Source organism: Amblyomma maculatum, chromosome 4 (assembly GCF_055883805.1).
Source record: "Amblyomma maculatum isolate TAMU_Amacu chromosome 4, ASM5588380v1, whole genome shotgun sequence".
Lineage (NCBI taxonomy): Eukaryota > Metazoa > Arthropoda > Arachnida > Ixodida > Ixodidae > Amblyomma > Amblyomma maculatum.
Genome location: NC_139347.1, coordinates 4,926,254 through 4,947,517, shown reverse-complemented (window position 1 = coordinate 4,947,517; position 21,264 = coordinate 4,926,254). Strand labels below are relative to the sequence as shown.

The following is a 21,264-nucleotide window of genomic DNA, read 5'->3' as shown; positions in this document are numbered from 1 at the left end:
TAGTAGTGCACCCGGGCGATGCAAGAGGTCCTGATTGATTATTGTTTAGGACGTCCTTCTTACTTAGTATTAAAATCTGAATTGCGATTTTCTCCACTATATGAAGATCTCCCGAAGATATAGCTTATAACGACACCAACCTCTGAGTAGAAGGCGCACAAAATTTGTGCTGGTCTTCTTCCTTCTGGTGAGCGTGTTCTCCGTATGGCAGCGGTAGCGAAGAAGTTCTTCGGCGTCCCGAGATTCTCTGATGTACAGCTGACCGTCACTGGTCACCACGTAGTCATCTGCATTGAGGAAGCATATTGCACCTTAATAGATTGTTTTCATTCGTGCACTGATATATCTAAATGAAGGAAAGAATGCCTGCATTGGTGCGCACATTTAGAAAGTAGCGCTTTCAATCCGGGTCACGTTCTATCAATGAGAAATATACTATAATTCACGGATGAATATTTCCGCGAAGCTTTTGCTGTTTTACTGTTTTTGCGAGATACACTCAGAATTGTCTCTAATTGTCGCGGCTACGTGCTAGAGTTTTCATACACTTGAAGCGAAAAGCTTCACTACGAGGGTCGGAGCCGAGCTTCGCGTATGCCCATGCCGTATGCCGCCACCAAGTGTCGTCACAGCCAAGGCCAGTTATAAATTGAGACGTAGACTAGTAATCCGACCAGATGTTAGCCTGAATAATAGAGAAGCTGCCGCGTGGCGGTGGCTACAAACTGATACCTTCATGAACCCGGTCTGGGCATTTCATGAGCTACGAGACCTTAGGGAAAATGATGTGTGCAAACACTTTGGGGCGACAGGGACCTTTGACCACATAACTTGGGAGTGCCCACAATCCCCGGGAATAGGACTAAATATAACAAGCAGAGAAGCTTGGGATCCCCTGCTGCGATGCGCAGACCCTGCGATCCACCCCCTCACCAAGCTCTGGCGGAAGGGGCCGCAACAAAATAAGGACTACCTGCCAGCGTCTAATACGCGGGCGCACGACTCCCCGTCTTTCCCAGCGCGTGTGCCGGAGGCGGGGAAGAGGACGCCCGATTGCGATTAAAATAAACGTTGTGCAACGAACTAACCAACCAAGCTGCGCGGCCCCCTCGCCAAACTCTGCCGGCGTTGCCTAGCAACGATTAAAAGGTGCGCGACTCCTTATCATTAATAAAAAATATTTGCCGAGCGCTTTACACTGTGCCACGCCCCACGCTCTTCATAATTCGGCTTGTCTACCGCGAAGATGACAGCGGGATTCCGCGAGTGACAAACACTGCAATTGGCGCGAAATTTGAAAGTACCAAAGACTTGGTAAGACGCCCGACTACTGTGCCGGAGTTCCCGGGATCGAATCCCGTCCTCGGCGGCTGCGTTTCGATGGAGGCGAAACGAAGTGGCGTCCGTGTGCTGTGCGATCCCCAGGTGGTCGAAATTACTCCATAGCCCTCCACTACGGCCCCACTTTCACTCCCACCTTCATCCCTTCCCTTACGGCGCGGTTCAGGTGTCCGCAGAGCAAGTGTGACAGATACTGCGCCTTTCCTTTCCTATGAACCAACCAACCAAAGACTAAAACAGTTGTCGCTCGATTAGGGTGACGTCAAGGATGTGACGTCACCCATCTGCCGTCAGCTGTGAGGACCAAGCAGAAACGAGTGCGCTCCAAAGCCGCCAGGCGCTGCTCCTTGCCTTCCGCGAGTGACAGATGCTGCGCCTTTCCTTTCCTGTAAACGAATTTCAGAACGCCGGTGAACTTAAACGCGGTAGACATGGAAGCCAAGGAGAGTTTAACTGCTGGCGAACGGCGCAGAAGACTGGAGAAATTAACTTCTGATCCCGAGGTAGTCACTGCTTTTTGCTACGTATATCATGGCATAGCAGAGCTAAGCCATCTTCATTTTTTTAGACTGTTATAGTTCTCCAGCAACTCCTCTCTTCTCATCAGATGACCAAAGTAGCTGAGCTTTAACTCTAGAATTTGACCCTCCAATGAGCAGTCAGGGTTTCTTCTGGCAGACCAAGGAACTCTAATCTTGGCGCCCTAGCTCGAAATTTTTTTGAGAAATGTAAATGAAGCGCGGCCATCATCGGTAGGCACTCTTCTCTAGTACTACCACATATGATGTTGGTTGTTATAACAATTCCCCAGTAGCTCAACTTTTTCTGGGCGCAGGTCGACCAGATAAAAAGCCCTTTCAGGTGAGACACCAGTCTGCTGGTGTGCTGGCTTAGGCATAACAATAATCTTTCGAGCCCTCTACTTGAAGAAAACAACATGAATGCCTGTAAAGTTTGAAATTTGCGCAGATCGCACAATTCCACACACGCGTGCAGTTGTGCCATTGTAGTTCTAATAAATACGATTATGCACAAAATTTCGAGACACTTTGGCGACTAAAGTGTTGAAAGGCGAAAGCCTGAGTTCCGCATTTGTAGCGAATGTGGGGTTAATGATGCTTCGAGTAAAGAGGGTGACTTTTTTTTAATTGATTCACAGAAAGGGAAACGCGCAGTATATGTCACACTTGTTTCTGTGGACACCTGAACCACGTCGTAAAGGAAGAGAGGGAGGTGTGAGTCGAAGTGGGAAGTAAGAAAGAGAAGCCGTAGTGGAGGGCTACGGAGTAATTTCGACCAACTGGGGATTTTTACCGTGCGCTGACATCGCACAGCACATGAACGCCTCTTCGTTTCGCCTTCATCGAAACGCAGCCGCCTGCCGATTTCTCATTATTCCCTTCTATTGTGGCATGTCACATGTGTGCGCGGAAATTTGTGACAGATACGGCGCCTCTTCTATCCTGAAAATCAATTTCAAACGCCGCCGATGCCTGCTATACTAACATCTCCTAGACACCTGGGTCTGCTTCTGTTTGTTGTGTGGTGCGGCGTTCGAGGAAGCGGCAAATGAAAGGGAGCACAGACGCCTGGATTGGACGCCCGGGGGGGGGGGGGGGGGGGGTTGGCTTCGTATATGCATTGTGTATGTGTTAAGAACTTTTTTTTCCACCACAATGGAGGCCCCCTACTCCCCGCCCCCGGCACGCAGGTCTAGGGGGCGGGGGCCGGGATCTCCGCGAATAGAGGCAGGTAAAGAGGTATTGATTCCTTGCGGCCTCTTTCGCCAGGCGGATGGCTTCCTTCTGAAGAGTTAAGTCCTCGCTCTGCGGAAGGGTTTCCCAGGCTTCTCTACAAAGTATTTTTGTCTTAGCCCCCGGGGAGCTAGCGCATTCCCAAATTACGGGGTTGAGGGTCCCTCTCTCCCTACATTGCTTTCATTTATCGTCCTCTCGCTCATCTTTCTGGACGTGATAGGCCCAGGCCGGGTGGATGTAATTCCCTGCCTTTAGAAGCCGGCATGCGGTCGCCTCTTTGTTGTCCAGACGATTATCCGGTGGTGGCACAGTTTTCTGCTTTGTCTATAATTTTCGACTATTTCTGTGTAATTTCATAGACGTTCGTCTATGTTCTGGCAATCAGGCGGCTCCACGGTTACCCAGAAGTAGAGATCTAACTCGTGTGTCGCCTCATTACCAGGAACAGCCGCGTGCGCTCGAGTCCATATTAAGCTGACCTTTCTATTCAGCTGTCTTCCGATCAGGATTCGCACCTTTTCTGGTGCGATCCTGCCCTAGATGGCTTTTTTATTGTCACTAATTATGAAGTTTGCTTCCGTTCCTACGCAAGCGAGCGCTATCGCAACGTTTTCAGCTGTTTCGGAGTTGCGGCTTCTAATAGTTGCTGCCGATACTGGGGCGCCTCGGCCGTCGACTACCGAGGCTACCGCCGCACCCGACTTCCACTCGCCGCATCAACTTATGCCACTGCCTTGCTGTCCAGTGGCTTGAAGCACGTTTTGAGTTCTTCTGCTCTATTTTGCCTCCTTTTCTCGTTGTATACGGAGTGCATGTGTCGAGGAAGAGGGGAAATGGTTAGCTTATCTTGGGATTCTCGACTTTTGTTGCATCCCTCAGTCTGTCTGCAAGCCTACCATATTTAAAATGGCTCTCCCTGTTGCTGTCTGGCTTAGCCTTTCTAGTTGCGACACTCTGACTGCTTCTGCTATTTCTATTTCTTCCGCCACGCCGGGGTGGTGCAGTGGTAAGACGCCCGACTACTGTGCCAGAGTACCCGTGTTCGAACCCGACCTCGGCGGCTGCGTTTCGATGGAGGCGAAACGAAGAGGCGTCCGTGTGCTGTGCGATGTCAGCGCACGTTAAAGATCCCCAGGTGGTCTAAATTACTCCGTAGCCCTCCACTACGGCTCCTCTTTCTCTCTTTCCACTTTCACTCCCACCTTCCTCCCTTCCCTTACGGCGCGGTTGCGGTGTCCACAGAAAACAAGTGAGACAGTTACCGTGCCTTTCTCTTCCTATAAATAAATCAGTTTTTTTTTTTTTTTTTATTTCTTCCCTCGTATTGTGTACCCTAGCGAGCAGCATCTCTGTGGATGTACTCATTGGTAGGCCCAGGGCTCTCTTTATGCATCGCCTAATGAGTGCATCTAATTTTCTTTCTTCCTCTGCTCTAAGGTTTAAATGCGGCGTAGAGTAGCCTATGCGGCTTATATGACATATGCCGGAATAAGTCTAATCAAGCTCTTTTCCTTTCTCCTGAATATGGCTAGGACTTGTGTGGCGTAGCCTTCCAGTTTCTTTAGTATTCCGTTATTGTATCCATTCTCTTGAATGTAGAGCCCTAGGATTCGTATTTGGTCAACATTTGGTACGGACATTCCTTCCACTTTGTTATCGAATTCTCCTATTTGCTTGCACCTCAACGATTTTGGGTTGTAGACTAGTAGTTCTGATTTCTGCGATTAGCACGAAAGCCCCGTACTAGCCGCGTAGTCCACTACTGTGTCTGACGCTGCATGCAGTCGTCTCTCTATGCTCGCATCACTCCCCTGGTTTATCCAGAGATTGATGCTGTTCGCGTACATGCCAAATCTGAGCCCCTCAATGTTGCTCAGCGCTTTTGGGAGACCCCTCATCGCCACGTTGAAGAAGAATGGGGAGAGAATTGATCCCTGCCGTGTGCCCCTGCTTCCTAGCTGCAATGCGGGAGACTCAATGTCTTGGAATTTATTACAGGCTGTTCTGTCTCTTACGAAGTCTCTTATGTAGTTATAAGTTCTGGATCTCACTCCGATCTCCTGAAGACCGCTGAGAATCGCCTCATGCCAGACGTTGTCGAAGGCTTTCGTTAAGTCCAGTCCCAAGATTACTTTGGCGTCCCTAGCCTCAATCGCCTTGTGACGTCATAAGCTCTCATGACGGTACATGGCTCACCCCCTGTCGAACACCACCAGCATTCCATTGAACGCATCAAAGTTCGCCGGCATTCTATATTTCGTCTACAGGAAAAAAAAAAGGTGTAGTATTTGTCATACCTACGCGGAATCTCGCTATCATTATCACTGTAGACGAGGGGAATTATAAAAAGCGTTTCACAATTCGGGGCGTGGCGCAGTGATAAAGCGCTGGGCTGGGGATCCAAAGGATGGAGGTTGAACACTTTTTCTGGCGACAATGATGAGCCAATAAAAGCTTTCGCTTTAATAATTTTTCTTATCTTCCCAAGCTCCTGGCGGAAAGATCCCTCTTCACGATGTCCTTCATTAAAAGCTTTTCTGAAGTCGAAAAAAAAAAGAAAGCAACAATAGAAGTTAACGGCACTTTCTATAGTTCGACCCCCGTGTTTTAATGCAGCACATCAACAGAACGGTCACGACTGCCTTATTGCGCTGTAGAACTTGGCCCGTCAACATTTATTTCTCGTTTCAGAGAAGCGATTTTGTTTTTCTAATCACAAAACTACGCTGTTATTCTCTCCAGCAGAAGTTGTCAATGCTGCCGGCATAACGCACTTTGAGAAAGGAGGCTAAATGTTTTTACCAATTGAGAATCGTCTCTCTGATCGAAAACACAGTGTGCCGAGAGACGAATAAGAAACAGAAGAGCATCGGCACATGAATATGAATCCTGTGAATTTCTGCCACCTAGCCTATTTGTAACAGTAGAATGTGCTAACGGTTTCCGTTAGAGGACAGCAGTAATGTGCATCCGAAATTTAAAAACATAAAAACATTCTTAATCATGGACTCACTGTTGTTTGATGTGCCTAAAGCGACAACAGTTGAAAAGTTTGTGTACTGTTGTTCATGACGCTATTTGGGTTACGCTCGCGTAATGATCTCCTTTAGTCGTCTGTGCGTATCCCAGGCAGCATAAACCTAGCTTGGGCCTAGAGTTGGTACAGTGCTGGCGACATCTGGTCCTATGTAGGGCCGGACATTGACAACACTGTACCGATACTGGGCCCAAGGTTTGTGTATTTGGAGTACCTAGGAACATTAATGGCATAATAGGCGTAGAATTGATTATGAGTCACTGCATTAGATACATTGCTCTACACTAGATTAGAAGGGTGAACGCGCATGGCACATCTCACGATACGTTATGTTTCGTCGGTCATTTCACAGCTCTTTGTAGAAACCTCGCAGCCACAATTTTGTCTTTTACATATGCGGCGCACATTTTGGTTCTATGGTGAAAATCCAGACATTCGTAGGAGATGGGATCTGAGCATTCCGGCCTTATAGTTTTTTTTTGTGACAATTGGGCAATCTCTGGAATTACCAAGAGGAAAGATGGTAGGGTTTTCATAACTTAATACACTGAAGCTTCTGCCCCTCTAGCTTAGTTTTATTTATTCCAAAAGATATCTATTTTGAGTAATACACACAACGCTATTTCCTCCTGTCGATATTCCTTATGTTCAGATTATGTTCTCAAGAAGACCTTAAGCATTGCATTCGAATACCGCTCTTAACTATCGTTTTCTAACAATCAGATATGAATTTTAGAATTGAAAACTCAGATTAGTGAGCCTTATGGTGAGAGTTTAACAAACAATGTTCTAAATTTATACGTAAAACTGAAGAAACGCGTTATTTGAAATAAAAAGTAAGAACAAAATACTCGCGTCACTTTCTCACCGGAGTGCGATAAAAGCAAATGCAGCGATGCCACCCAGCCCTTGATGAGCGCTCTTGTGAAAAAATTGTTCTTTCTTTCTTTATTTATTTCTTTATTTCTTTATTTTTTCCTCTCTGTCGCCTTCATCGTTGTTCTCTCATCAATACATGTAAGATGTAATAAGTTGATAGAACCGAGGCTGCGCTGTGATGACGATAGATAGCCCCATCCGCACTTCTATGAATTTGTGAGTGCACTCTACCGGGCCGGACACATCCCGCCACGTTTCCCTTGCCGTGAGGAAACACAACGAAAGCAGATAGCTCAGTGGCGCCTTGGCAATAACACAGACACCAGAGAGCGCATTCTTGCTGCTGTGAATGCTCTGGGGATGATTATTTTATGAACCATCTCCACTCTCATCTTGTCTCCCAGCGAACGCAATGTGAGGCAATTACCGATCCCGGGTACGTAAACGAGCTGAAATAATACAGCCCTTAAACTTTAAAACATTCGGCAGGTGGTTCTTGAACACAAAATGTGAAATGCAGGTGCTCGAGACATCTTACATTTCTTTTCCTACACACTGAAAAAGCAAAGTCTCATCATTAGTGCGCCTGTTCCAGAGCTGAAGAGTTGGAGTGTCTGCCAGAAATATTCATATGATTGGGCACTCTCTCTTGCCCGATCTTATATTTCTCCATTTTTTTCCCTTGCGTGAGGCGCCGAAGTTTTATTTCAGCTTTTTTGCATCTAGGGGAGGATGTGCTTTATAATTAATGCGACGAAAAAACCGAATGCAAGGCAAAGCATGGTACTAACCGAAGCATTCCCGTCTTACGTTGCTAGGCACTTAAAATTTTGGTGAACACTTAAGCTCCTCTTTTAATAGCATGACGTAACTGAGTTAATGGGCTCCGTCTGTATGGCTCCCCTTGCGAATTTTCTTTTTCCATGTACATAACGTTCCTACACACTAAATGATTAATCGCTGAATTTGGGCTTCACGATCTCGCACATACTTATCGCGTGTAGTAATCATAGGCTGCGGTATTATCTGGCCCAAGACCGATGCAGGTATGAATTCCCACTTTAAGCATAATGTACGGACGCGCGTGCGTGGCACTCCAAGTGTAGCGGATTCGATTCTCACTTCATCTCTACAGAGATACCTGATTTGCCAGCTCCTGCCAAGTCAGCAAGGTGATGTGTTGTCATGACATCACCCAAACGCGCCGACCAGTCAATGTCTGGGCATGTCCGCTGACAACTACTAGCTGCCAGAGATATTCGAGTCCATTTGCCCAGAATGCACGCGCCGACCACATCGATGTCTGATTTTGAGGAGAAAATGACATTTATTGATTCGGCATTAAGATTTGCTTTTTCTCTTTTTTATGGCGTGGGCCACAATGTAGCCGTTTGTTCGCTGCATAAATCCACAACAGTAAAGGCGAAGCATTTCTGCCTTTATTTGTTTGTTTTATTTATTTGATCATACTGCAGACCCAGTGAAGGGTCTTGGCAGGAGGGGCAACAATTCCAAAAGAAAACACAGAAGCATAAAGTGAAAAAACATGAACATAAAATTTACACAAGTATAAGCAAGATGTAGAAAAACAGCAAATCAATGCATGGGCTGTTCTAAAGAATCAAATTCCTGAAGTGATGATAATGGCAGGTTATTCCATTCGGTTATGGTTCCTGCTTGTACGCACTCGAGCGAACCGGGGTATCCCTGAATAAATAAATAAATAAATAAATAAAAAATAAATAAATAAATAAATAAATAAATAAATAAATAAATAAATAAATAAATAAATAAATAAATAAATAAAGCATAAATAAAAATGTGAAGATGTTAGTTCTGGCAAAGTAAGGTGTTAGTGATTCGGTGTGCGTATTTCTTGTTGCCCTAGACGATGCTGGTTTAAGATACAAATCAGCAGCCATTGATAATTTATTATTTTTAGTAGAAAGAGGAATTTTAGCCTTGGTATTCCGCGCCGAGATTCAAGGAACTGTATGTTATGTTTAAGCATTAGGGCAGATGGTGAATCAGTGCTGCGATATTTAGAAAATATAAACCGAACCGAAACTCCATTTGTCTAAGTGCGAAAGTTCTTCTCACAGGCTGAAGAGCTAAGATCGCGATTCTTTTCGAGGAATTGGGTTTACAATGTTAGCTCGAATAGTAATTCGGAAGGGTACATGCAACCAATATCTTATAAGTTGCTTGTAAACAAGCCATGATTCTTCCTGCGTCATTCGCCTTTGTCCGTTTTTTTTCTTCCCGAACAAGGTCAAACCATTTGAATTTCCTTAAACGTTGTGAAAAATGAGCACTTTAAAAACGTCTTGAAACCCTTCTGCCTACTTAAACACCCAAGTTGTCTTGCTGTCGTGGGTACTGCGTCTGAAGGGTTTTTAATTTTTAATTGCATCTGCCTTGTATATAGCGATGCTTAAGGATGATTTCAGTGCCTCTTTTGCTTTCGCAATATATATATATATATATATATATATATATATATATATATATATATATATATATATATATATATATATATATAAAAGTACCATCCCCAACGCTTTCCTTGGCCTCGCCGACTGTTGGCTTCTTTCCTTCATATATATATATATATATATATATATATATATTGCGGAGGCAAAGGAGTCACTGAAATCGTTACTGAAATACATATATATATCTGAATAAAAAGTCGTAAAACGCAGCTGCTGCAATAGAATGTGCTTGAAACGTTAGCGTCAATGAATAATTGCCTACCAGATATATGCTTGCTTTAAGTGAAGCACAAGCGATACTCTAATAGCAAACATACTGCGAGAACCGAAAGGGGGCATCAGTCCAGTGACAAAGTCAGACCTAAGGATCAATTCTCTCAAAGTTCCTAATGTGTAGAAATCAAATTTTAAATTTAACAAGATCAACGAATAAAAAGCCTACCTACTTTTTGTACGCATGACTCCTTTCTGCAGCAAGTGAAAAACCTAGACAGATGCATACTGCAGGAAGAAGGAAAGTTACAAAGTACAGATGACGCGAAAGAGAGTGAAGGCCATAAACACTATATAATGCTTTAAAAAGCAAGGACAGCATGTATTGGCGTCTCTCATAGCCTGAGTTGCTTTGGGACGTTAAACCCCACAAACCAAGGACACCATATATCAGAGCAAAGTGAACACTCAGAGGTCACACCTAGACTGATCAATAGCAGAGCCACGTGTAGAGAGGATGAGTACAGTGACGGCCTGTTTACAAAAAGCCGAAACAATGTGCCCAGAGGTAAAAAGAACACCACACAAAGCCGTCGGCTCTGGGGAGGCAGCTGGTCGTTAGCCGCACGGCCAGAGGTGCTCTATTGTAGCCGATCTTTTGCGGCACGCAATATTTTCAGAAAGAAAAAAGGCTGACCACTAATCTTTGCTTTCGCGTGTTTGCTCGAGAGAGGCCCTGATGGAGCTGCTGAAGATAGTGCGTTCAGGCCAGGCAGCTTGCACTCTTCACACGAGCCGAAATGGCGAACTAGAATGCATTCTTATCAAGGCGCTGGATGGGTTTTGTAAGAAAAACACGTAACAAGCTAGATATTTGTAAGGTGCTGTTCGCTGAACATGACCACGTTTTGTGCAGCTGACTGATTGGGTTCAGGTACTGCTGAAGACGCTGTCACTCGTATACGAGTAATGATTATGGCTCGATTTGGAATTGTGGACTCAGCTACACCCTGTACGGGATGCGCGTTATAATGGAAGGTTTAATTTGGCTTGGTTGGTTTGGTTAGGGGGGTTTATTGTCCCAAACCACCTTTGGCTATGGCAGACACGTAATATTGCAAGGTGCGGCACGTTGACAAACTGTGCGCTCTTGCAAATGTATACATTGTGCTTAGCAGTAACAACACATGCAAAAGAAGCAGGGTTTGCAAGAAGTTGCAAGATCTACTAAGGCTCATAAGTGGCATACTGAAATACCATTACCTCGAGCTATGGTTTGCAAGTGAACAAGACAGAAAACTAACATACAACTAATCAGTTTCACTTGGAACATAAGCGTGAGTTTTAGTTTTCTTTATAGGATGCTAAAGGATTAATGTTATTGCCTTTTTAAGGAAACACGAGGGTCAGTAATGCGTGTACATTAATTTTTTGTTGTTGTTTTTGTGCTTTGGCACGCAGGCTGCATTTGGCACCAATCAGATGCAGCAACCTGCGCTTCCTAACACATGAACTCGACTTAAAGCCTCCTTTAGGCCTACCCGTACGAATGTACGATTACACGTCCTAAGAATAGTGTCCTTAGGGACCTAAAGCCCTGGCTTGTCATCTTACCATATATGATCCTTCCATATGTAAAGAGCGGCACGAGTTGTCAGCTGTTTCCATTTCGGCCATGCCTAGTACTTTCATAACGTCACGCAACCCGCCGACAAATCTGTGCTCGGCCACATCACCCTCCAGAGACATGCTTGCTCGCAATTTTCCTAGGCTGCGAAGCTCCAAATAGTCGACGATCCGACGCCAACGCTGCTGATGCCATCGGAATTTTTTTTTTTTAACATGACGTACTAATGCGCACGTGTTAAACGGGTCATGCTATGGTCATCCCATATATTGTAGTTTTGTAGCTTGGTAGGTAATACTGGACCTTAGTTTTTACTTCCGAAATTTGAACGTCCTAGACAATTTTTTTTATTTCCAAATAATTGACTGAAATTGAGACCGCGAAGCTCCTCCCACCGACAGCTATTGCCATGCTGAGACGATTCGCGACGTCACAGACCGACTCTGCGTCGCCTGCTGTGCCGGCGCCAATAAACTGCCGATACACTACTGTGTTCGCGCTTGCTCAAAGACCAGCATGACTCCGAATGAGTGTACTCAGCATGTTTCTGAAAATGGAACATAGACTGTAGTGAAGCGCGATTTAGTTCTTGCCCACACATCCACCTTCAGCGTGACCGCAGCCATCGTCTGTGGCAGCCCAGCCCCCACCGCCGTAAACGCCGCCGTGCCGGCCGTAACCTACGAGCCTCCCACAAGCCGTCCGCCTCAGCGTTACGGCAGATTCCTTGAGCCTGCGTTAGAAAAGCATGCTGAAATATTGTTTTTCTCGTAATAATGTTTGGCCCCGGAAAAAAGAATCTAAGAAATTGATTATTTTTGAAAGAAGTTGACCCATACGATGGTAGTTTTATCTCACAGCCGCACAGCAGCTTCAGCTAGTGCTATGCCCGTGTTCTTGTACGCTAGCTCCGCTGCTAAGCCGTCACCGAAAAGAATAGTTTCCTTGACTACAATACACTGGGGTTGGAAAAAAGTTTCATGATCGAGTGGTCATTTTACTAAAGTGTCTCAATAATTACTTACAAAGTGCCGTCCACTGGGCTTCGATGATAAGGCAGAAGCAGACGGCCAGAGTGCCGTCATCAGCCCGCGAGCGGCACCATTGCTATACGTTTGCGGCATTCTATGCTGTAAGCTGCATGAGTTTCAGTTTATCGTCTACTTTCATGATGCAGCTCGAGCCAGACTTGACCCTGATAGCGTATACGATGCATGCTGCTAAGATGGATTGGGGTGCCTCGATGTAGCCCGCTGCACCTTATACAGGCAGCTGCGCTGTGGGGTGTACAAAAGTGCCGTCGGACGGCACTCTATTTTATGTGTTGCTTTCGAGGTGTTTCAGTCTGCGGTGTGAATTTTGTTCGAGCGGGCCAGCTCATGCTATTTTCCTGCTTGGGCGCCGACGCGCTCTTAAATCCTGCCCGCAGGCGCCGCGTTTGCCTAGGTTAAAAGCGCTAACAGAGATCGAAAAGCAGTTTGCGGCAACAGCCATAAGCGGCTTGACTGCTGTTCGGTCCACCACATCGGCTTCGCGTAACTATAGGGACCTTGCATGAAACGCTTAGCTCGCCATTTTCCTGTATGCAGCTAGTGCAGCGGTCGACCGTGGAGCGGGCCGCGAAAATAGTGCCAAAGCGGTGGTCTGGCTGTAGCAGCCGAACGCAGACTAAAGAGCAAAAGGTGAAGTCCGGCCAAGACGACGGCGGCTTTTTTCAAAATATCAAAGGTTCGCTTGCACGTATGCGACAAGACCAGGAGAGATCAGAACATCGCAGACGAGAATGGCTTGCACTCAAAAGGTGTTACATTCACACCAGTCTGGACGAATACCAAGTGTGCGCACGTCACGCTAGTCAATTTGTTAACCTTTTTTGCAACCGCGCGTCATGCTGTTTAAGTATGAAGCGGCTCCGTGGTTGCTTTGTTTTTATGCGTGCACCTCAAATGTTGTACATATGAGGTACGAATCGCTGCAGGAGCTCACTATCCTAGTTTCTCGTGTTCATTTTGTACGTCGGCCGTCTAAGCTTTTTCCGACGACTGTAATCCTGATTGGGCCGATCGTACAACGCAACCGCGGAGCCGCTCCTGACATAAACCGCACCACACGCGGCTGCAAAAAAGTAAACAAATTGACCAGTGCGACTTACGGGCGGCTGTACATCAATAATCATTTACCTACCTGACACGAAATGACGTGCACACACTTGGTATTTGTCCGGACTGCTGTGAATGGTGCGTTTGTTGATGAGTGCAAGCCACTCTCGTCTGCGACGTTCCGATCGCTCCTGGTCTTGTCACATTCATACGAGCATGCATTTGATATTTTGAAAAACCCGCAGTCATCTTGTCTGGACACCACGTTTTGCGTTTTAATCTGCGTTCGGCTGTCACAGCTCAAAACGGCGCCGTAAACTATCGCGCTGGCACTATTTGCGCGGCCCGCTCCACGGTCGACTGCTGCACTGCACAGGAAAATTGCGGACTTCCCCAAATTACCCAGAATGCATAGCGCTTTCAGCGTTCGTACAAGCTCCTTATAATGCCTAGAATAGCGTTACCGCGTTTGACGCTGCTCGTGCACAGAACATGCAGCAGACGACGCGGCGTCAGTTTATATCGTCACCGGCTACGCCAGTGCCCAGACCAGCTAGCTGTTGAAGAAGAAAAACAAAACTAGTTTTAAAAATATCTGCAGATCCGATGGAGCTGCAACTCTGAGGTTTAGTTGCTTGGAACACCTGGAATAAGTTGCAATAAACAGTTTATACTCCAATCTTGGTGTCATTACCGCTTTAAGTAAGGGGTTATAATGGGGAAGCTGTGCTACTTGTAGTGCCACTTCGGATTTCGTCTCGCTTTCTCGCAGCGACCTTCAAGGACTGACCAAGGTCAACGTAGACGCTAGACGAAAAGAAGAGAAATAATTGAATAGTACTGACGCCAGGACACGAATTGTACCATCCTTACGCGCCCCAACTGAGGGAGCTAACAGCTACTCCACGCCATTTTTCCTGACTTTATACATGGTATTTCTAACTCGTGGTTATGTACAAAAATGGCTATCTATACAGATTATTTATAAAATGTTCAGCCATTGCTGAGATGCACTATCTTCACTGAAATTAGAAATAAATAGGCAGCAAACCTAAACACCTTGTCCTCAGAACGAGCCCATAATTATCCGTGTGTGGCGTAAAAACGCTAGTGGGCATTAAGCCAGAAGACAACAGCGGCGCTGGGGAGGAGAAGGAAATTGTCAAGAGCGGCAGCAATGGAGTCGCATTAGCTTCACACTATTTAAGAGGTAATGAAACTTCCCGGAAATCAAACCGTGTACAGCCTAGATAAACAATGCAAAAATCTTGCTCAACAGAGCTTTCGCTTCAGTAACTAGTTCAAAACAGGCACAAATCCCCAACATTCTTTTAAGCTGACGCGAGATGTACGCTCCAGAATTTTACCTTGCTCTTGTGTATACCATGCGAAACATTGTTAAATGTATGCTACTTAATAGCCTAAGTTGTGGTTGTAAAAAAATATTGTGTTACAGTGTTTCACAGTAAAAGGTGGATATTTGGTCATTTTGCGGCTGATGCTATCTTTCCTACAGTTCAAGAACAAGCGAGATTATATGTCTGAAAGAAGCAGGCGGTGCAACTTCATATATTGTTCTTTCGCTGTGAAACCCGGGGCGGCAGGAGACAACGTCAATTTATGCCGAAAAGCATGAGCTTCTGTTGAGCAAACAGTGCTCGAAAACTGGGATGAAAACTGGGACGATGTCACAGATAACACAAACCAGACGACACCGCGTAGTGTCACCTACTTCGTGTTTTATTGTGCTCGCTCTTCGAGACTATTGCCAGAATGACCTACTACCAACCAGCCAAAATCGCTCTCGTCCTAGATCACATGAACGTGTGAGCACGTTTTTAAATGTCAAAAAATACGCAACTTGCATTATAGTCAAAGCAGAGCACAATATTCTGCAGGAGTCAGAGTGCGGGAGATTCATGCGAAATCCATTTTATTTGCTTACCTTTTATGCTTTATTTCAGCATAATTGTGACGGTTTATAGAGGTAAATATAAAAGTAAATAAATTTTCAGTAGTTAACTCGGGCACAGCCGCTCACGGGTGAAAGAGTTTCCTACGACAAACGCTCAGGCGCCTCCTCACAGCTTGCGTTCGAACGCAAGCAGGGAAAAAAGTAATATTAACAAAGCGTACAAGTCATTTCTTCATACGGAAAAACAAAATCTTAAAAAAACTTTTTTTCGGGTGGTCTTCGCATTAAACATGGATGACCCCATTTGAGAAAAAAAGAAAAAATAAAGAAACGAACCCTTGACGGGACTTGTTTGCGATGCAAACGAATGCCTTCAAGGCAATTTTGACATTAGGTCCCGGGACCGTTTATCGGTTTCCTTTTTCTGTTTTTGTTTTCCCGTGCTGGCTCTGTACTACATTCTTTTTGGTGTGGAGCTCTATATGGCCTTGGTTTTCTAGATTCGGAATTTAAAAACTCGGGAGAATGTTTCCCTTAGTTCTTTTTTGGCCATAAAAATAGAAAATAGAGCCTTAAAAAAGAGAAAAGAAATAAAGAGAAGTCACTGAACGAAATGCACCGAGGCAACAAATAATTTCGTCCATGTGAACAAGTAGACGACATGAAGCTAGGGAGCCAATTTCAAGAATCACAACAACTTTTGGCCTCTTAAAATGACGCGCATTGCAAATGTTCAACAAAACAGAGCGTGAAAAAGAGGAACTCGATCTAAAAAACGTGTGCAAACCAAAATGGGGAGCAGGAAAAGAACTCCAAACGCCTGTGTCTGCGTTTAAAAAAAATCTGTTCAATGAAAGTGTCATTTCACTTCCAGGACTGCTATAATTGAGGCAGCCCTAAGGAGAGCAATGCTTGACCTTCTATTAGCAAGCAGTCGACAAATGGTAAAATGACTTGCCCGAAACTTCCAGTTCTTTTAAGTTTCTTGTTTGAATCTACTATTTCAAACATAATTTTTCTCCTTTAAATAATGGTAAGAAAAATGAAAGCGATAGTCGTCTCTTCTTTTTGTCCACTCTGATATTGAAGCGAATACTTCTCCGGGCTAGCTGCGGTGCGTTTCGCGCATGCCGCAGTTTGACCTTCAGCCGACCTTCCGCCGCCTGGATAGCGGCTTGCAGCCTGCTCGCCGCGCGCGTCTTCGCACATGCGGCGCACGGAGCGGGCGGCGCTCCCTTCTGCTTGTGCTACCGCTTGGCTGCTTTCTCCATCGCTTACCCTCTTCTTCACACACCTGTCTAACTTCCTTTTTTTGTTTTTATGTCCAGTTCTCGATAAATTCAAAACAAACACACTGAAAAGCATTCATATGCTGCCTGCCGACAACTTGGCATAGGCTTTGTTGCATTAAAATTCTCTAAGCATTGCCAATAGTTCCAGCGGTGGAACCCACTCTGGTGTGCATGACTGCATTTTCATTTCCTCCAAAAACCTCTGTACACACTGCCGAAAATACATGCGCGTAGGCCGTGCATCGGGGTCGCAGTAATAACCAATCATCCCTGACCGTCATATACAATGGAGGCCGATCAGAATGATGCGGTCGAAAGGTGCTCCATCCTCGTTTTCTGTGGGTAGATACCTCATGCCATAAGGGTCAAACTTCCTTCATACCCGCACTGACTGACTGAAAACATTTATTAAGTATAGATAAGGGAGGGGGATGTGTAGGTGGGGTCCCTAGTTCAGGACTCCAGCGGCTGCCACTGCTATCCGCGCGCGTGTCACGAGGGCCCGTTGGGCCCTCCCACCCCTCAATAGTTTGCGCTGTATTTTGGTGATCTGGAGGATTGTGGGGGTAGGCTCACACCATGTGATGCAGGCCTGCCTTCTCCCTGCAATATTTACATTTGAGGTCGCAGAACCGTACCTAGCGCCGGTCCCCACGGAGCGCCGCGCGCTACGTCATCACTTAGCTATGCGCTCCAGTGCGCATGCGCAGTGCTTTTTAGCTGCTGCGCCGCCGCTGGGAATATTAGCCGTGGAACTATCGCTCGCTTGCGGAGACATATATATATATATATATATAGCCGCTTTTCGATGGAGGCGAAAAGCAAGGCGCCCGTGTGCTGTGCGATGTCAGTGCACGTTAAAGAACCCCAGGTGGTCGAAATTTCCGGAGTCCTCCACTACGGCGTCTCTCATAGCCTGAGTCGCTTTGGGACGTTAAACCCCACAAACCAACCAACCAACCAACCATATATATATATATATATATATGCTGAGAATTGCGGCGTCTGTAGTGCTATGCCATGGATTAGGCAACAACGCTAAGTGCGAGCGCTTGCTACTCTTGCCTACAACCCGAATCTACTCGTCCTGCCGACATCTCTCGCCTTGAAGAAGCTGCACGCAGGAAAAATGAAGCTGAGGGAGGTAAACTATTGATAAAGGCTCCCGAAGAGCGAGGCGAGGGACTTGCAAAGCGAGGACGCATGGCGGCGGAGAAGAAGGTGCGACAAGACCAACAACAGGGAAACGATTTGGACTCATCCGTGACTACTACTGCTTTCCTTTCGTATATCCTGGTTTACTTCAGTTAAGTCAATATCATTTGTTTTAAGGAACAGGCTGAAAATGAATGAATACTATGGCCACATTTAGAGAAACAAAATTTCCTCATAATGCGTGTTGTAGTATTTGTTTTAATATTTCGTTTTGTGCGACACTTAAGTTTGGCCTTATGTTCCCTCGTAGTCGTGAAGATGCCTGCTCCGTTTCTTTGAGGTTTAGCCAAGATGATCATCAAAACTTATGGACGCATATTCGAGGGCCAGACATGTTCAAATTTGCGTACGGTTTGCTCTTGCGAAAAAGGTGTGGGTGAAATGTGAGTCTGGCAGAAAGTTATCAAGGAATATATGGTGAAATATTAGTTCAACTTTTGCTTAAAATCCACTCAGTCACGCTCATGTTCGCGAACGCCTTTGTAATCTCTACAAACTATGGTCAATGAGAAGGTAGAAGTAGTGAACAAAATCACTGCAAGGTTATAAAAAACGCTTACCGACATGAACGTTCTTTGTGATGACGTAACCATCTACACGTTGCCATGAAGTCACAAACACGTGGTCTGCAAGGTGGCTTGGAATGGGACACTGTAGCAGAACCGGGTTACCAGCCACAACGAGCTTGTCCGAGAATCTGATGTCGTAGTTGGTGTCAAGGACTGAAAAACAAAGAAAAAGAGAAGAAAACAACTAAGCATGATGGCTCATGATACATACTATATGGCTCCTTAAAATTCGGTGGCAGAGAAACTTCAAACTACCTACGCGTGTTAACGCCAAAGGTTTACAGCCATATAAGGAAGTGTATTAGATTAGTGCTTCCGACATTCATTCAAATTCTTTGGTTTGGTATTCTATTCGGTGTGTGTGTTTTTGCCTTCCACGTACTTCACGGAGCATCAGGGCGCAGTATTCGCCAAACTTTGGTTTGAAAGGACGCAATTGCTGGCACAAACGTCATTGGTTCGAAGCTTGTGTGGCGAACGAGCTCCAAATTTACTAGTGCACGTGTGCTATACGAAACGAGAAATCATATGACACCGCTCGAAACTGCAAAGAAAGGGTTTTTTGACAAATTTGTTAGGAACTTTGGGAAACCTGAAGCCACATGTTGGTCGGCCATTGACACGTACGTGAGCACAAATAGAAGCAAAGTGATTGTCCGAAATGCCAGTCACATAGTTAGCGGATTGATTTTTATGGTTCTTTAAGTTATTCCCAAATAAACGTTTTCTAATTTGGATGCACTATAGCGATGAATCTTGGATGTCCAGCTCAATGATTACATCACAGGGCCGATTGATGGCCTCATCCATTTTGCTTGTTGTGCAACTGTTGAAGGATATTTATAACCATCTCGCGTACACAGCACTGCTGGCATTAGGCATAATTAGGCATATCTAATCACTGCATTCAAACCAGTTCAAAATTTTGCTGCTCGGTTCAATAAATCATCACACTCACTGAAAACCAGTGTTTCGACTTTAAAAGCGAAATCCGGATTGCCACTCTTTTCATTTCGGTACCGCATTGTTAGCCTTGCTCTTTTCCGCAAGTTTTTGTGCTTCTCTGAATCAAACAGCCTGTATCACAGCCTCAGAGCGCATATCTCCCCAGCCCGGTCACATCTACTGCACCTGGGGCCGTATTTCGAGTTTGCGCCGTTGTCGAAATGTCGCTATCTTCCTGACCACAAGTCATGTGATTGATGGAAAGGCAGGAACCGGAAGCGGTGGCAATCAAACTGGTATCCGGTTTCATTGTTTTCATCAGTACGATGACTTGAGGATAGGAGATAGCGACACTTCCGATACCGATGCCGAATCGGAATACGGCCCCTGTAATCGCACACCACTAATTTTTTGGTTAACTCCTTTTTTGGACAGCTGCAGTCTAGAACGGCCTTCCCTATGACATCGTCGTGATCGCTTCGCGATATGTTTCTCAAGAACGTACAACAGATCATGTTCAATATTAGGTAACCATCACTGTTCGCATTCACAGTATATTACCATCCCTTATGTAACGCCCCCTGAAATGGGGGCCTTAAAGAGTAAAACTGAACTGAATTGTTAAGGGGAGGAGTTGTGCTTTAGAATTATTAATTTCCTATAGTTTTCAATTCTGCACCACACCGTAGAAGGAGCATGGCTATTGTAGTATGGACTAAATATTTTTTTTAAGAATTCGCGTCACTCTCACCAGCGAAAATTTTAATATTTTTTGAGTGTCTTCCTTTCGATACCTGTAACTTTCATTTGGAGCTACTGAAAATTAGTTCATTTAATATTCTATAATCTTGTGAAACGAGTTAACCTGCTAATTCTTAGCTTCACTATATTCTTAACGAACCCTGTTATTACATCTGACTGCAGAGACACGTATTTTTAATATAAATGTTGATTTAGCGTTGTAGTTATGTAGGCTTTCAACAAGACGGTTAGGGGAAAACACCGCTATCAACTACTCTCCGCTCGTACAGAGCTGGAGAGCTTTTCTTTATTGTGTAAGCCGGCGTTGACAAATAGTGCGTCTTATTCAGTGTCGGCCTCTTACGCACCTAAGTAGTACAGATGTTCCTGCAGCCAGGAACGGTAGGTAATGCTTTGCGAGCCAAGTAACACGAGTCTGCAAATGTAGCGTCCTGTCCTTACTGGAAATTGCCGGGAGAGCCAAACAACGGGCCAGCGTAGACAGGCTCAACTACACTGAATGTCTCAGGATGTCCCGGGGATGACCAGAAACCATTTGTTAATGCTGCGAGAGGCCGCTGTGCATCTTTGTTGAAGAATATACGTCGGTGGTGCACTTCCGCTTTTGGAAAGTGTCAGGATAGAGTCTGAGGACTGCTCACGCCCAGATAAAATATTTATCTTAGGCTCCGAACAGAATAACCACATGAGAAAAAGATGTGGTAGACAAAATGGCTTTGAAAAGGAAGGTAATGCGCCCGAAATGAATGCTTTAAGAAACAGCAGCCGTTTCAGCCGTGGATTTCGCGTAAAGGCAAGCAGGCCTTCAAAATACGATGAAAAGGAAAGACTGCATACTGATATAGGCAGGGTCGAAAAGTAAAAACACACAAACACATACACACGCACACAAATATACATGTGTGCGTGCGTGCGTGCGTGTGTGTGTGTGTGTGTGTGTGTGTGTGTGTGTGTGTGTGCGTGGCGTGTGTGTGTGTGTGTGTGTGTGTGTGTGTGTGTGTGTGTGTGTGTGTGTGTGTGTGTGTGTGTGTGTGTGTGTGTGTGTGTGTGTGTGTGTGTGTGTGTGTGTGTGTGTGTGTGTGTGTGTGTGTGTGTGTGTGTGTGTGTGTGTGTGTGTG

At 45.4% G+C, this 21,264-nt stretch overlaps 1 protein-coding gene across 1 annotated transcript in view; it reads right to left on the bottom strand.

The window, feature by feature from the left end:
- The window catches only part of LOC146190233 (cell adhesion molecule Dscam1-like), a 279,224-nt gene that overhangs the window by 124,164 nt on the left and 133,796 nt on the right, over positions 1-21,264 (bottom strand). Inside the window, exons 2-3 of the mRNA XM_084599751.1 lie at positions 18,431-18,592; positions 141-287 (exon numbers count right to left, since the gene is read on the bottom strand). Of these exons, the coding sequence (XP_084455877.1) occupies positions 141-287; positions 18,431-18,592 (309 nt within the window). The remainder of the gene's footprint in view (positions 1-140; positions 288-18,430; positions 18,593-21,264) is intronic.